The sequence below is a fragment of the Cervus elaphus genome, chromosome 26 (assembly GCF_910594005.1).
Source record: "Cervus elaphus chromosome 26, mCerEla1.1, whole genome shotgun sequence".
Taxonomy (NCBI): domain Eukaryota; kingdom Metazoa; phylum Chordata; class Mammalia; order Artiodactyla; family Cervidae; genus Cervus; species Cervus elaphus.
The window spans coordinates 17,217,238-17,233,902 of NC_057840.1; the positions used below are offsets into that span (position 1 = coordinate 17,217,238).

The following is a 16,665-nucleotide window of genomic DNA, read 5'->3' on the forward strand; positions in this document are numbered from 1 at the left end:
TTAGGTGGGGTCTGCACTGGCCATTTTCCCACAGCTTCTATGACTTAATTGCATTCACTTTCAGATTTTGTTACCTGACTGATGAGGTGTTTTTCTTCCATCCCAGAGGAGTCAGTATCTCTTCCTGATACCCTGGGTTCTCCCTTCGTAGATGCAAATCCAAATATCCAGTGGGGGCTCTCAAATCTTCCCAGAAATTATGCTTAGATTATATTTAAATCATTTGTACTTAAGTTGTATTTAAATATTTTAACCATGCATAATTTATGTAAAAATTAAAGTATTTAATTGTCTTACAGGGGTAGGGACTGGGTGATTTAAATATGGAAAGGATCCATTTAAACTTTTGTGTAAAGTTAGAGAAATGTAAAAAATTTTATTGACATTTAGAGATAGTGTAATTTTAATGTATTACTTGTAGCTCCAGTTTATAAATGAGGAAACCAAGGCACAGAGAGTTCTTATACTCTACAAGGTCATGTTGTTATCCAAGCTTCTTCCAGGGGGAATATTTTCACGTTTACAAAAAAGGAAGAGAAACCAGGATGTCATACAAAGCTTTAAAAATGAACTAATGTCATGGAAAAAAATTTTTTTCTACATCTCATAAAGATGAAAGAGACTTGTGGTTTTTTTTTCATTTTCGACTGGCCTAGATGTCTTCTGTGTTTCACTGGGGAACTGGAGGGATTTCAGCTGGAGAAGCTTTGGAGCAGCTGCTAAAATAATTACTCTATTGTATATTTCATTTTTAAAAAACTGAGAAAAGTTGTTTCTCAACTTTGAGAAGCCTTAGTTCCAAACACAGCAAGTTGGTTGCACTTGGTGTTCTGGTCTTACTAACATCCCAGAGTTCCAGGCACCCAGGGGAGTGTTCACATATTTTTGTACAATACAACCTAAGGAATCATCAGATCTTACCCTCTCATCTTTACTGCCATCCTAGACTAGAATCCTCAGTCATTCAAGGCAGAATGGTTTAGGACTACGGACAACACATTGCCCACCTTTGCCCACCATTGATTTCTCCACTAACTGGAGAAGTTGTTACATCTTTATGTCTTTTGACCTTATTGTACTTTGGGCGTGTGGAGTGTTCACATATTTTTGTACAGTACAACCTGAGGAATCACCATATCTTACCCTCTCATCCTTACTGCCATCCTAGATTACAGTCTTCATTCAAGGCAGAACGGCTTAGGACTAAGGATGACATATTGCTTGTTCACTTTTACACTAACTGGAGATGTTTTGTTGCAGTTTTATGTGTCTTGACATTATTGCACTTTGGTGTGTGAGGCTATCCCTCAGATCATGTTGAATATAAAAAAGATGGAGGCTAAACTTGTCTATCACTCAGTTTGTAGCTAAACAACATGAGTGGCCTTCTCAATCCAGTTTTATTCTGATTTTAGAGCTTCAATTGGATTTTTTATAGTTACCCATAAAAGTCCCAGTTAGCATGAGGCGAGGCCTGAGCATAAGGCAAAGGCCACATCCTGGTGGCCTGTGTGCCAGGCCCACCCTGCAGATGAGTTACGTTTTGTTTGGCCTTGAAAGTGGTTTAAAGAAATTGTTTTTCTGAATTTCATAGACAAAATTTTGCAATCTGGAGAATTCACATAAACATCTAAATTTCCTGTTTCTCCTGAAAAATCTGACTATCTGGCCACAGTGGGCACACCAGCCTGCTGAGTAAATGCCACTACCTTTGACAGGGCACAAACTCACATTCACTCTCTGCCTCACTCTTTTATGTTCCTGCTGATCCTGGATGTTTGAGTCCATGACCATGCAGTCCCCTCCACCAATGGGCCAACTCTTTAAAATGATTTGTTGCCTCGGGATGCAGACAATACACCTACTTCATTTGCTTTCCCAAGTTCAAAGCCATTGGGAATGTTTCTGTTGTGGTGCTTTTAGAAGATCTGACACTCATTTGACCAGTCTCCATGGTGTAAATCTTTGTCCTTGAATCTGACTTTTGGGAACACTCAAAGGAAAATTTAGAGCCAAGTTTGGGGTGAAAAATATGTGTGACCATGTAATAGTGAAACCTGTTTCTCTTGGGTGGTTTGGTTTGTAAGCTGACTCAAAGGTAATTAAGGGAAAAAAAGGCTCAATCATGTTCTGAGGCCTTTACTTCTTCCAGATGTCCATTACCCTTTCCACTGAGCTGTCATAATATCCTATGTGTGTTTCTATTATGCATCTATGATTTGGGCTTTAGTTTTTTGTTTACTGCCCTCTCTCCTCTTTGATCAGACTGGGAGCCGCTTGGGAAAGATCTACTTTTGTTCATCTTTGATCTTGTTGGAGGCCATTAGCACTGTTGAAAGCCAAGAGACTGAACTGAAGGATTCATTATTGAATGAGTGAATGAATCAACGGACCTAAATGGAAAGCGTCCCAAGGTAATTATTTTAAAGGGGACAACAAACACTTTATATCGTAGGCATACATTCTTATTAAAAAATATATTTGTATATATTCCTGAAATCAAAATGAATTGAAAAATTAATCGATATTGGATTGTATAACTTTCCCTGTTCACTAACGTCAGCTCCGGTATTGAAAGTCACTCGTGACTGCACATGTGTGGTTTTCCTAACTGATGAGCAAGGAAGTATAAAAGCTGTAGAATCAAAGGTGAATAAAAATCCACCAAGAATTACAGCCTACAGCTCCTGTCCTAGTTTGAAACAAAGTATAAAAGTATTTCAGATGTTAAATGTTTCGGTAGCAGCAGCAACCTCATGATAGCGCAGCGCCGACACTTCGAAGCTTTCGATGTAGAAAGTCACTAATAAATATTTCACAAGAGCAGCAGCCCCACCCCCAACACCGAAAATCCCAGAAAATTAAACCTCATATATGTTATTGCATTTGTAAAATCAGGTGTTTTAAGGTTGGATAGTCCTGAGCAGCGTGAAGTATTCAGGGACTTCTTGTCTGTTTCTACGTAGGAGAAAAAGAAGGGTCGCTTCCCACCCCCGCGCTGTACCGTATAGCCTCTCTGCTTGTCCATCCAGAAACAGAGAGGTCCATCCCGACTCCACTCTCCCGCCTTTGAGAAGCCGCACAGGCGGCCGCATCCTCCCGGTCCACCCGCTCTATTTTGGGGCCCCATGATCTCATGCCCTCTGCAGACCACACGCTGCAGTTCCAGACCAGCCCGCGCCGCGAGGCCACGCAGGGCGATTCCTGCAAGTGTTCGGACGGTGCCCGAGGCGCGAGGTAGGCAAGGCTTGGAGGGGGAGGTTAAAGACACGCCCACGTGAAGGACCCAAAATAACCGACACGCTGAGTGCCCGAAATCAGACAGGAAGCCAAATAATCCGGGGCGTTGAGTTGCTTTCCCCTCACTCGCAGCGCCGGGCGGCGGGCGCCCAGCCAAGGGTCTGGCGGCGAGGGGCGGGCGGGGCGGCGGGCGGGCCGGGGCGGGGCCGGCGCGGAGCCTATTAAAGGCGCGGCGGGGCGGCGGGGCCCGAGCGCCCGGGGCCACGATGGAGCGGGACGGCTGCGCGGGGGGCGGGAGCCGCGGCGGCGAGGGCGGGCGCGGCCCCCGGGAGGGCCTGGCGGGGAACGGCCGCGACCCGGGCTCCGGCCGCGCCGCCGAAGCGTCCGGGGAGCCGCAGGCGGCCGCGTCGCTGCTGGCCCCCATGGACCTGGGGGAGGAGCCGCTGGAGAAGGCGGCGCGCGCCCGGCCGGCCAAGGACCCCAACACCTATAAAGTGCTCTCGCTGGTAGGTCCCCGTGGCCCAGCGCGCGGGAGGGCGGGGAGGGCGGCGCCCGCTCCTGCGCTGCGAGCGTGCGGTCAGCACCCGCGGCCCGGAGAGAGACAGCTGCGTGCCGCTCTTCGTCGCCCTTTGGCTCTCCTCTGCGGGTTTTCATCCGTGCTCATCACCCCCGAGCCTTCTCTTCCTCTCGGGGAAATAGCCCACTCTCGCTGGTATTACTGATGCTCCGAAGGAACCTGTTTATGAAACCAGGCTGTTAAAAATCGTGATCTTTAGAAATCCCACCGCTTTCCCCCAGAGAGTACAAGGTTGTTCCTGGGGAAAAATGACCAAGCTGAAAGTTGTCGGTTTTAGGATGATCGACAAGGTTTTTCTTATTTTTTTTAATTTAAAATTTTAATGTAATTTTTTACCTCTTTGGGGATATCCTTTCTTTGTATTAACCGATTCCACTTGAAAGATGTAATAGAGTTCTTTAAGTTGTATCAGGAACTTTAGAAAGTACTTTTTCTCTTGGCTCTGCTTAGGCATTTCCTTGCAGCTGTTCAGAAACTCCATCAATATTCATATTACGTGAATGTGAAGAAGTGTTTATGATTCGTCGTCCATTCTTCCAAAAGTACCCATTCGTCCTCTGCCATTTCGTTGGTACAGTTGCAGGATCCACAATCGATTTCAGGAAATGTGGGGGTGGTTTTCCCTTCCACATCTATGGCAGGAAGTACTGGACCCAGAATCCTGGGTTCTTGCTTTCATGGCCTTTATTAATTGCTGGGGCCTCCTATAACTTTCCCCAAACCTCAGTTTCTTCAATGTTAAAATGAGGACATCATCTCCGTGTGCATCACATAGAGTTATTGTGAGGGTCTGGTGGAATAATGTATGTGGGGAAGTAAATTTGAAAACCACAAGGAGATGTAATCATTTTATTGTATTATGTGGAAGTGCCATTTCCATGTAAAGTGCACCTTAAACTATATTGTCACTTAAGGTTTTATGATTGGACAATGCAGTGTGGAGGACATCTTTTCTGATATTTGAAATCTTTCCTTTCATAAACTTTCCTTTTTCACTGTGTTTTGGGTGTCATGGAAATGATACAGTGCTTTGAGGAACGAACTTTCCTAAAGAGATGGTGTCATATAATTAGTACTTAAAAATAAGCCTAAGATTCAAAGAGTAAGTGTCTCAAACCACATAAATGTTTGTATCTCAAGATATATTTTGCATCATATCTCACTGTTTAAGAACACCTGATACTTAGGAGAACTTAGTCTTTTGAGTCACCATTTTTGTTTCTGTCAGAGGGAAACCTTAGCTTTTGCAACACTGTTACTTAATATTTTGCAGTTTGGCTCAGGCATTCAATAATTGTACATTGAATCTGTATGTAACTCCCATGTGAAATCACTTCTACCTGCAGTCTTAAAAGTTTGCTAAATTTGCCAGTTGCTAAATTCAGTTTTAAAATCTTTCCTATTCATTTACCTATAAATCCACAGTAGGTATCAGCAGAGATCTACCTTTGGAGCATGAATTTCAGTCTTTGACACCTGCCATCAGCTGGTTAAATAGCATTTCGTTTTACTCTGTTGATACAACTCTGGGCTTTGACATGGAAATTTCTTTAATATTGCTACAAGTAGGACAGTCATGAGAATGTTTAACACCATTAGGTGGGGTCTTTTGCTGTAACACATGTTGAAATGAAAAGAATTCTTACTTCATGTCTTTTGAGGAAATACAATGGGCCATTAATATATACCCAAACTCTCTGCTGTGTTTTTGAAACTCTTAATTAATGGTTTCAGGTGAAAATGAAACCCCGGTGACTGAGTGGTAAAGAATCCCCCTGCCAGTGCAGGAGATGGGTGTCTGATTGCTGGGTCGGGAAGATCCCCTGGAGGAGGGCATATGGCAACCCACTCTAGTATTCTTGCCTGGGAAATCCCACAGACAGAAGAGCCTGGAGGGCTACAGTTCTTAGAGTCACAGAGAGACAGACACGACTGAAGTGACTTGGCAGACGCGGATGCACGCATCCATTCTTTCCCTTCCGTGCTTCCGTATTCTTCTTCCTCTAGACTTTCCCAAGTGATGCACTTCTAACGGGAAAAGTCTCCAAAAGGAGCTTGACAGTTGTCACCCAAGAGCTCTGGGGCATGTCTTCTAGAGAGAAGCTGCAATTACAGCAAGTGGAACATCTGCACTGTTTTCATAAAGCTGAAGAAATAGGTTGACTAATTGCATCTGAAGTTGGGATTACGAGAGCCCAACCACTGAGGGTGTCTTCGGTTTTCATCTAGCAGGATTAACACAAGAGTTACCTTCCGGAGAGATAAGCAGGGGCCACGGGACTGTCTCATTTTTTCTGAAAGTGCTTCAGATACACTTGAATGGTGGAGGGGAGGGGGAGTGGACGCAGAAGGCACAGTCCTGCCCTGGCTTCTCCACATATGACCCCTAAGCAGACCACAGGCTCTGCTCTGGAGACGTTGGCCCTGGTCTGTGGATGTACTCATGCCTAGGCACTGAGCCAGGCTGGTGGAAACTCCAGGAGGTCAAACAAATATATGCTTCAGTAGATACGTTAGATCGGAATGCTTTTTCAGGTCCCACATTAAGTTCTGAACTGAAATGTCTGCTTCCACTAAGGTTGTTCCTGGACATTAATTTGAAATAGCTTTCCTGTTCCCTGGCAGGGTTTTCAACCACATTGCAATACACTTTTCCATTCTTCAGTTCACTCTTCCACAACATCATGTTGTGTTTGTGACCTCTTGCTGTCCTTATGAATACATATACCTGTGTGTGCGCGTAGGTGGCCTTGTGTGTGGGTGGTGGTGCGTGAAGGCAACTTTCACCTTTTGATGAAAGAGTTCTTTGTAAGTGGCAGAAGTTGCCCTTGTTGATCAGAAATTTTAGTGTGAAAGTTATTAATTCCGTTAGCTTCTCTCTCCCTTCTTGTAACACAGCATCTTCTTTCCAGACTACCACCTGGAGAATACTCAAGATAGAGCTCTGCTGTTAATCCAACTTGAAATTGACATTGCTTTTTGGTTTGTAAAATTTTATATCTGCCCAGCCATCGTTGAGCATTTTATTTCAAAAATGACAAGCACATCTTAGGGTCTAGAAATGTGTCCTGTTTTCCCTTTATGGTGTTTTGTTTCACATGTTCTAATAAAATGTACTCAGGGTTTCTAGGAACTCAGCAAGACTGTTGTGTTTACTGCTGGGCCTACGGTACCTCACTGTCAGTGTCTGCTTTTGGTTGAATGAATGCAGTACGTTTTTACTTAGACTGAGTAACACGTTGACTTGGAAGAGGGTAAGCTAGGAAGACTGAATACACAACTATATACTCATATAGTCGATTGAAAGTCAGGAATCCAAATACAAATGCACTGATTGGGCTTCCTTGGTGGCTCAGATGGTGAACAGTCTGCCTGCAATACAGGAGACCTGGGTTTGATCTCTGGGTTGGAAACATCCCCTGGAGAAGGAAATAACTACCCACTCCAGTATTCTTGCCCAGAGAATCTCATGGACAGAGGAGCCTGGCGGGCTGCAGTCTGTGGGGTTACAAAGAGTCAGACACGACTGAGTGACTGCTGCTGCTAAGTCACTTCAGTTGTGTCCGACTCTGTGCGACCCCATAGACGGCAGCCCACCAGGCTCCCCCGTCCCTGGGATTCTCCAGGCAAGAACACTGGAATGGGTTGCCATTTCCTTCTCCAATGCATGAAAGTGAAAAGTGAAAGTGAAGTCGCTCAGTCCTGTCCGACTCTTAGCGACCCCATGGACTGCAGCCCAGCAGGCTCCTCCATCCATGGGATTTTCCAGGCAAGAGTACTGGAGTGGGGTGCCATTGCCTTCTCCAGACTGAGTGACTAAGCGTGCAATAGAGATGACACTTGTATCAATTCAGGGATAGGATCAAAATGGGAATGTCATTTACTTAGCGCTTAGTGAGATAAAAGAGGCAGTGAATGAACGACAAACAAAAGTTCCCAACTAGGGTCAGCATACCTAAGAGGCCAGAGGGCCTTCATGATAACTTGGATTCAGAATCAAGATCTAGCCACTGGCCATGCCGTTAGAAAGAAACAGCCCAGGTATGGTGCTCCCGCGGGCACAAGTAAGGTCATCCGTCAGGTACAAATGAATCTCCTTTGCTTATGCCAAGGCCTCTTCTGTGACTTTGCTGTCACATCCCAGCTTCCATTTGTATGTGGTTCTTTTAGGGATCTGTTATCTTCAGCATTGCTTTCTATGACTTCCTTTCCTTCTGGTTTGAGTCAGATTCTAGTCTTCCTCCCTCTCACCATTGATATTTCAGCTGTTGCTACTTCATGTGGCCTCTTAGGGACACACGGGTGCCCTTTCAGCCTTTCTGTGTTTTTCCAGTCTATTCCCTCCACTTTTTCGCTACCTCTAGGCTCTCAGTTTTGCCATCTCCTGCCACATCACATCCTAATCATGACTCTGAAGAGAATCTCTGGAACCATATTGAGAGACCTCATGCATTTTCTATAGTAAAGAACTGGGGACCAATAACCTTTTTATAATATTTATGGATTTTTTTAAATCAGCTTCTTATCTTCCTCTAGGTAATTCTTTTTTTTTTTCTTCTTCTTCTCAGATTTAAGTATTAAAGGCAAATGAAAGTAGTTTTAAATTCAGTTTTGTTTTTGAGTCTGATAAATTTCATTGGCAACTATCTGTGTCACTGTTAAGACATAGAAAATGTATTTCATCTATATAATGGACATTTTAGAGAAGCCAGAGAACTTAATCATGATTCATGGCTTTTTGGAGTGGAGGGAAGGGGGAAAGCCACTTCAACGTTCAAACAACTTAGGGACAAAAACCTTTTGAAATACAACTTGTAATTAGAGATCTGCTGTGGTTAACATAAACATGCCTCCATCAACCATGAAATATACCCCAAACAACAAAAAATAAACAGAAACCTTTTAGCAAATGACACCAAGCAGAACATAGATTACCCTTGTTAGTCTAAGCTCTGTGCAACAAGAACTGATATTCAGAAGGCTGACCCAGTATGAAAACCCTTTGACATCAAACAAGAGCTAAGTTATGTATTTACCAAGGAAAGAAAGTATCAGTTCAGTTCATTTTCTCAGACGGGTCTGACTCTGCAACCCGATGGACTGCAGCACCCCATGCCTCCCTGTCCATCACCAACTCCCGGGGTTTACTCGAACTCATATCCATTGAGTCGGTGATGCCATCCAACTATCTCATCCTCTGTCGTCCCCTTCTCCTCCTGCCCTCAATCTTTCCCAGCATCAGGGTCTTTTCCAGTGAGTCAGTTCTTTGCATCAGGTAGCCAAAGTATTGGAGTTTCAGCTTCAATATCAGTCCTTCCAATGAATATTCAGGACTGATCTCCTTTAGGATGGACTGGTTGGATCTCCTTGGAGTGCAAGGGACTCTCAAGAGTCTTCTCCAACACCACAATTCAAAAGCATCCATTCTTTGGCGCTCAGCTTTCTTTATAGTCCAACTCTCACATCCATACATGACTACTGGAAAAACCATAGCTTTGACTAGATGGATCTTTGTTGGCAAAGTAATATCTTTCCTTTTTAATATGCTGTCTAGGTTGGTCATAACTTTCCCGCCAAGGATTAAGCATCTTTTAATTTCATGGCTGCAGTCACCATCTGCAGTGATTTTGGAGTCCGAAAAAATAAAGTCAGCCACTCTTTCCACTGTTTCCCCATCTGTTTGCCATGAAGTGATGGGACCGGATGCCATGATCTTAGTTTTCTGAATGTTGAGCTTTAAGCCAACTTTTTCACTCTCCTCTTTCACTTTCATCACGAACCTATTTAGTTCTTCTTCTCTTTCTGCCATAAGGGTGGTGTCATCTGCTTATCTGAGGTTATTGATATTTTTCCCAGAAGTCTTGATTCCAGCTTGTGCTTCATCCAGCCCAATGTTTCTCATGATGTACTCTGCATTTAAGTTAAATAAGCAGGGTGACAATATATAGCCTTGACATACTCAGTTTTCTATTTGTAACCAGTCTGTTGTTCCATGTCCATTTACAACCTGCTTCCTGACCTGCATCCAGATTTCTCAAGAGGCAGGTCAGGTGGTCTGGTATTCCCATCTCTTGAAGAATTTTCCACACTTTATTGTGATCCCCACAGTCAAAGACTTTGGCATAGTCAATAAAGCAGAAATAGATGTTTTTCTGGAACTCTCTTGGTTTTTAGATGATCCAACGGATGTTGGCAATTTGATCTCTGGTTCCTCTGCCTTTTCTAAATCCAGCTTTAACATCAGGACGTTCACGGTTCATGTACTGTTGAAGCGTGGCTTGGAGAATTTTGAGCATTACTTTACTAGCGTGTGAGATGAGTCCAATTGTGTGGTATTTAGAGCATTCTTTGGCATTGCCTTCCTTTGGGACTGGAATGAAAACTGACCTTTTCCAGTCCTGTGGCCACTGCTGAGTTTTCCAATTTGCTGGCATATTGAGTGCAGCACTTTCACAGCATCATCTTTCAGGATTTGAAATAGCTCAACTGGAATTCCATCACCTCTACTAGCTTTGTTTGTAATGATGCTTCCTAAGGCTCACTTGACTTTGCATTCCAGAATATCTGGCTCTAGGTGAGTGATCATACCATCGTGATTATCTGGGTCATGAAGATCTTTTTTGTACAGTTCTTCTATGTATTCTTGCCACCTCTTCTTAATATCTTCTGCTTCTGTTAGGTCCATACCATTTCTGTCCTTTATTGAGCCCATCTTTGCAGGAAATGTTCCCTTGGTATCTCTAATTTTCTTGAAGAGATCTCTAGTCTTTCCCATTCTATTGTTTTCCACTATTTCTTTGCACTGATCACTGTGGAAGGCTTTCTTATCTCTCCTGGCTATTCTTTGGAACTCTGCATTCAAATGGGTGTATCTTTCCTTTTCTCCTTTGTCTTTCGCTTCTCTTCTTCTCACAGCTATTTGTAAGGCCTCCTCAGACAACCATTTTGCTTTTTTTCCTTTCTTTTCCTTGGGGATGGTCTTGATCCCTGCCTCCTGTACAGTGTCATGAACCTCCATCCATGGTTCTTCTATCAGATCTACCCCTTGATTCTATTTGTCACTTCCACTGTATAATCATAAGGAATTTGACTTAGGTCATACCTGAATGGTCTAATGGTTTTCCCTAGTTTCTTCAATTTAAGTCTGAATTTGGCAATAAGGAGTTCATGATCTGAGTCACCGTCAGCTCCCGGTCTTGTTTTTGCTGACTGTATAAATCTTCTCCATATTTTATAATAATATATTTAAAAGAGCTTTTCAAAAGAATGACCAGAATGTTCTGATAAATTTTAACTAGAACATTCTGTTTCCTGGGTATTTTAGTTATTTCAGATTTGATGACAAGAATTAAGATAGCATCAATAGTACTTTTCATTTTATCTTCCCGCTTTGGGAATAATGTTTGGTGGAAGAGTAGGTGGTAAAAGTTCAGATGATTATGTTCATATAGCACCTTGCACTTTCAGAAGCATTTTCTCATTTCTTTTTAATTGACCCTTGTCATATCAGCCCCTCTGAAATAGGAAAGTATGGTTACAGATAAGGGAAACTGAGGCTTGCAGAAGTGAATGAGTTCTTCATTAGGGTGCATAGGTTCCAGCCGGGAGGTGTTAGGACCATAGACTCCTGGGCTCCAATCCCAGACATTGTGATTTAGAAGATACGAAATTGTTGTGGAGTGAAGGCTTTTGTCTCATCCAAATTCATATGTTGAAGTGCCCACCCAGCCACGTGTGTTTATGGAACTGGGGCCTTTCAGAGGGAATTAGATTTACATGAGGTCGTGAGGATGAATCTCTGATGATGGGATTCGTGTCCTTGTTAAAAGAGGGAGAGAGAGGAGATCTGAGCAAACATGCCCATCTGTAGAGGAAAGACGGTATGAAGACAGTGAGAAGGCAGCCATCTACAAGCCAGGAAAGTAGCCCCACCAGGAAACACATCTGTCAGTTCCTTAATCGTGGACTTCTGAGCCTCTACAGCTGCGAGAAGTACATTTCTGTTACTTAAGGCACCCAATCGGTGGTACTTTGTTTTAGCAATTTGAGCAGATTAAGATAGGAAGGGACCCAAGAAATCTTTTATACAAGTACCTCAATTTATTCAGATATAGTTGGTTCATTTACTCCACTTATAGAAACAGTGGGTTAAATTTACAGGCAAAAGTCACATCATTTGTGAGTAGAGGACTATAACTCAAAGGATGTTTAACTACAGATTTTTATTCTGGACTAATGACACACCCTCTCTCCCCCATTCATTTTCCTCTTATCAGTGGGAAGTCAATAATCATGTGAGCTTCCAATGTATACCAATTTTGGGGAAAGTGACTTTCCTCTTCTTAATTTGAATTTCCTTCTTGGTACATCTTTAGATGCACTAGAACAGGAAAATAGAGTCATGGTGGTCATTTTGGGGTGAGTGAATTTTCGCTAGCATATCTCATTTGTGGGTCAGTCATTTCTCACCATTTCTTAGAACTTGACATAGATTTAGGTGCAAATATCCTACCGCTGTGGTTTGAGTCCTTTAAAGATCTTTCTATCTTGGTTTTCAGGAAGTAGTCCTCAGAAAGTAACTTGTTCTCAGAGCCGGTATCTTCCTTTGATACACTTTTTGGCATTAACAAGCATCTGGAGCCTTTTGTCTCTCTGAAGAGAGAGGGAGAACTGAAAAAACTCAACAGTTTTTTAAATGATGCTGTGGTACAATAAAATAAATTTAACCATCATTATGAGACTTTTTTTCCCCAAATAGTTTCATATTATTCCAGGTTACCTGTAAGTGATTTTGGATAAATATATTTCAAGGCAAAAGGCAACACAGGTAGCAGAGTTTCAGCCAAAATTTTTCAAGCAGCAGTTCTCAAAGTGTGGTCTGTAGATCTCTGAGGGGCCCCTGAGAGCCTTTCAGAGGGACTATGTGTCTAAACCATTGGAACAATGATAGACATTATTTGGGCTTCCCTGGTGGCTCAAATGGTAAAAAATCTGCTTGCGATGTGGGAGACCTGGGTTTGATCCCTGGGTCGGGAAGATCCTCTGGAGGAGGGCTTGGCAACCCAAGTACTATTGTCCGGAGAATTCCCATGGACAGAGGAGCCTGGCAGGCTACAGTCCATGGGGTTGCAGAGAGTCGGAGGCGACTGAGCGACCAAGCATGAAAACTGCTTGCACCTCAGTGGAATTGGGGGCGGTGGTACCAACTATAAATGTCCTCCTGCATTTGCAATTGAAACCAGAAAAGCCAGTTTCATGTACTGAAGCAGTAAAAATGTCCTCGATAGAGCAGATTTCATTATATCAACCTAAATTACCTGCCTTGTTAGTATTCCATGTGACACAATTGGAAGTCTGCCATTAGCACATCTGCTGCAGACTGAAGTATTGTTGTTTCTGGAGGAAAAGCAGTCGTGTTGTTATTTGAGTTGTGAGCTGAACCAGCTGCCTTTTTTTGGCGGGAGGGAGATATCATTTTTATTTGAAAGAGCAGCTGACAAACTGGTTATTCAGACTTGGGTATTTGGCCCACATTTTCTCAAAAACGAATAGTGTCAGCTTGTCACTTCCAGGGAAACAAAGTAAGGTACCTGCTACCTGTAATAAAATCCAACCTTTTAGGTAAAAATTGAAATTTTGGAGAATTTGATTCTGCCATTGTAAGTTTGACAGCATCCCAGTCCTTAAAGATTTTTCTGATGAACTCGATGGAGATAATAAGGGATATGACTTTTTTCATAGGCTGTAATGATATGTGTCAATGTTTGGAAGAATACATAGCTCAGTGGACCAATATTTTCCAAAGGACCAATGAATAGATTTACAAAAATATGTATGGGTATAAGTTCTAATCAACGTACAAGAAAGAATAATGGGTTTTAATGTAACAGTTAATTAATATTGTTTCAAGTTTGAGGTTGCATTTTTCCTTTAAGAAATTACAGCCCATCAATAGATGAACGGATACAGAAATTGTGGTACGTATATAAAATGGAATATTACTCAGCTATAAAAAAGAACACATTTGAGTCAGTCCTAATGAGGTGGATGAACCGAGAGCCTATTATACCGAGCATAGTAAGTCAGAAAGAGAAAGACAAATATTGTATATCAATACATGCATATGGAATCTAGAAGCTAGAAAGATGGTACTGATGAACCTGTTTGTAGGGCAGTAGTGGAGATGCAAACATGGAGGATAGACTGTGGACATGGTGGGGGTAGGGGGGTGAGGCGAGCTGAGAGAATAGCATGGGAATGTGCATTACCACGTGTAAAGTAGACAGGAGGTGGGGGTTTGATGTGTGACCCGGGGAGCTCAGCTCAGCGCTCTGTGACAGCCTCGATGGGAAAGGCGCTCAGGAGGGACGGGGCGTATGTGTGCCTGTGGCTGATTCATGCTGATGTGTGACAGCAACAAACACAATATTGTAAAGCAGTTATCCTCCAATAAAAACAAATACATTCAAAAATGAGAAATTACAGCCTATAAAATTTTGGTGTCATTTTAAAGAAGGATGTGCACCTTCTGAGAAGGCTGTTTAGGGTCCTCAGTAATTTGTAAGAGTATAAAGTGATTCTGAGATCAAAAGTTTTGAGAATATGTACTTTAAGGAAAGGTGTATGTTCAGTACTATTTTAAGAACTAGGGAAAGAGGGAAAGGAAATTAAGACATATAAAAAGGATCAGCTATTTACAACAATTTTATCTTTATTTAGGTAAGGTCCTTTATTGATTTCAAAATATTGATACTTTTCATCTACTACCTGGTTTGGTCCAAACCACAGCTCTGTCATTATCTTCATGTTAGAGATGAAAAAGAGTGTACTTAGAGAAAGTTGGGGAGCTTTCCAAGATCACAAAACTAATAATTCTGTTAATCTCATTGCTGTAGCTTATTGACAAATGAAGTTAGACAAAATTGGATTTAAAGTATTGTTATCAGCTGTTTGAAGGTAGGGAAATAAATTTCCTGAATATCAGCTTCAATAATCATTAGGTAGACTTCATCAAACTCTGTTAGGTGTTAGGAGAATTAAGTTAGATACAGTTTACAAAGTGGCACATAGTGTGACTTGAATAAATAGTCATTTTTCTTGTTATTATGGAAAGCTGCAGTACTACTGATTTTTATTTTTTCTTACTCAGAAGATACATCTTTGCAACCCAAAGTGTGGTCTGCAGACTAGCATATCAGAGTCATCTCCTTGGAACTTGTACAAAATGCAGAATCTTGGGCCCCACCCTAGACCTACCATACCAGCATCCGCATTTTCACAACCCCCAGGGGTCTCTCTGCACCCTGAAGTCTGAGGGGCTGCACTCCATAGGTATACCAACCTGAATTTCTTTGGCTGGGGGTTCCAATCAACCCTTGTCCTGCCACTGACTTCACACATAATGTTCTGATTAAAAAAACAATGAAATGTTCCTTAGTGACCTCAACTGTGTTGGCATTGGAAGGGGTGCTGCTGCTGGTCACGTTTCTCGCTCTCCTTTTTGAAGTTAAGAGGCACGCTGGTTAGCGCTGCCCCGGCGCCTGTCGTGCGTACAAATGTTGCATGAACAGCCTGTCACTCCTTCCTGTGCATTTTCCCTCTCCTAGGAGTCTGCCTTTGCTCCGACGGCTTTCTTCAATTGCCTTGCCTTACTGTACCCCGGGCTTGTCCTTTAATTGTTCCTTTTTTTTTTTTCCATTTATTTTTATTAGTTGGAGGCTAATGACTTTACAGTATTGTAGTGCTTTTTGCCATATAGCTACCAGTCTTCTGTCTTTGCTATGATCTGATAACATGCCCATGTTCTTTCCAGTTCAGCCATTCCATCTATCAGAATATCAAGTGGATTTCACTTTACATTGCTCCATCAATAGAACTTTTCAACTCAAAGTTTCCACTGCAGCGCCTTCTCAACAATCCACCATGTACTTGACACAATACCCAAACAAAGGAATCTTAGATCAGGGCTTTCTCAGGTGGTGTTGAGTCAGGTTCAACATCCTTGGCACAGAGTTTATTCCATAATACTTCATCTTTCAAACACATATGCTTTAGATAAACTGCCACCCAACACCATTTAGATTAGAATCTTTTGGAGACCAGGAGAAACAGGTGAATGAAGTGTATTCAGGTGGGAAGGTGGAGAGGGTGTGGTTTAGGAGCATTGTAAATAGACTATGTTCGTCTTATCTGTTTTTGGATTAACTAGAGAAATAAATACAGAACAACTCTGCTTGTACGGTATGTATCTAAATACCTTCCTGATTGGCTCACAGGGAGTAAATGTGAAGAATGTTGAGAGAGGGAAGTGTAATTATGCCTGTGTTTCTTTGAAACTTTCAAAGAAAAAGAGAACATTGATTTTTGTGGGAAGACAGTCAAAGATCTTGAGAGACAGGGGTCATGTAAAGAGTTCTAGACTTGGAGTCACAAGAATAATTTGCTGGGTGATCTTTGAGCAGTTTTTTTTTTTTTTTTTGCTTTCTCTGACCATAGCCTGAGTGTTTTGGATTAAGTGGGTTTCTTCTAGGTCTAAAAATCTTTGTATGGACAGCTTATAATATTTTCCCTTTGTTATAAGGATACTACATATTGCAGAAAGTTCAGAAAGTACAAAAAAGTATAAAGGAGAAAATAAGAATTGTGTATGTGCTATTATCTGGTGTTAATATTTTGTTTTTTCCCTCGGAACTTTTCTATGTATGTATTATTATTTTTTTTTAAAGAAAAATGGAATCATCAATGTATGACAAAACCCACTGGAAAAAAAAAAAAAAAAGAAAAATGGAATCATGCTGCTGCATATACTGTTCTGTATGCTTTTTAAGCTTGTATTTCCCTTATGAGAT

At 42.1% G+C, this 16,665-nt stretch overlaps 1 protein-coding gene across 1 annotated transcript in view; it reads left to right on the forward strand.

Moving 5' to 3' along the window:
• Nucleotides 1-3,494: 3,494 nt before the first annotated feature.
• ENPP1 (ectonucleotide pyrophosphatase/phosphodiesterase 1) overlaps nt 3,495-16,665 on the forward strand; it is a 72,390-nt gene continuing 59,219 nt past the window's right edge. Inside the window, exon 1 of the mRNA XM_043888220.1 lies at nt 3,495-3,746. Coding sequence (XP_043744155.1) covers nt 3,507-3,746 — 240 coding nt within the window. The 5' untranslated portion in view covers nt 3,495-3,506. The remainder of the gene's footprint in view (nt 3,747-16,665) is intronic.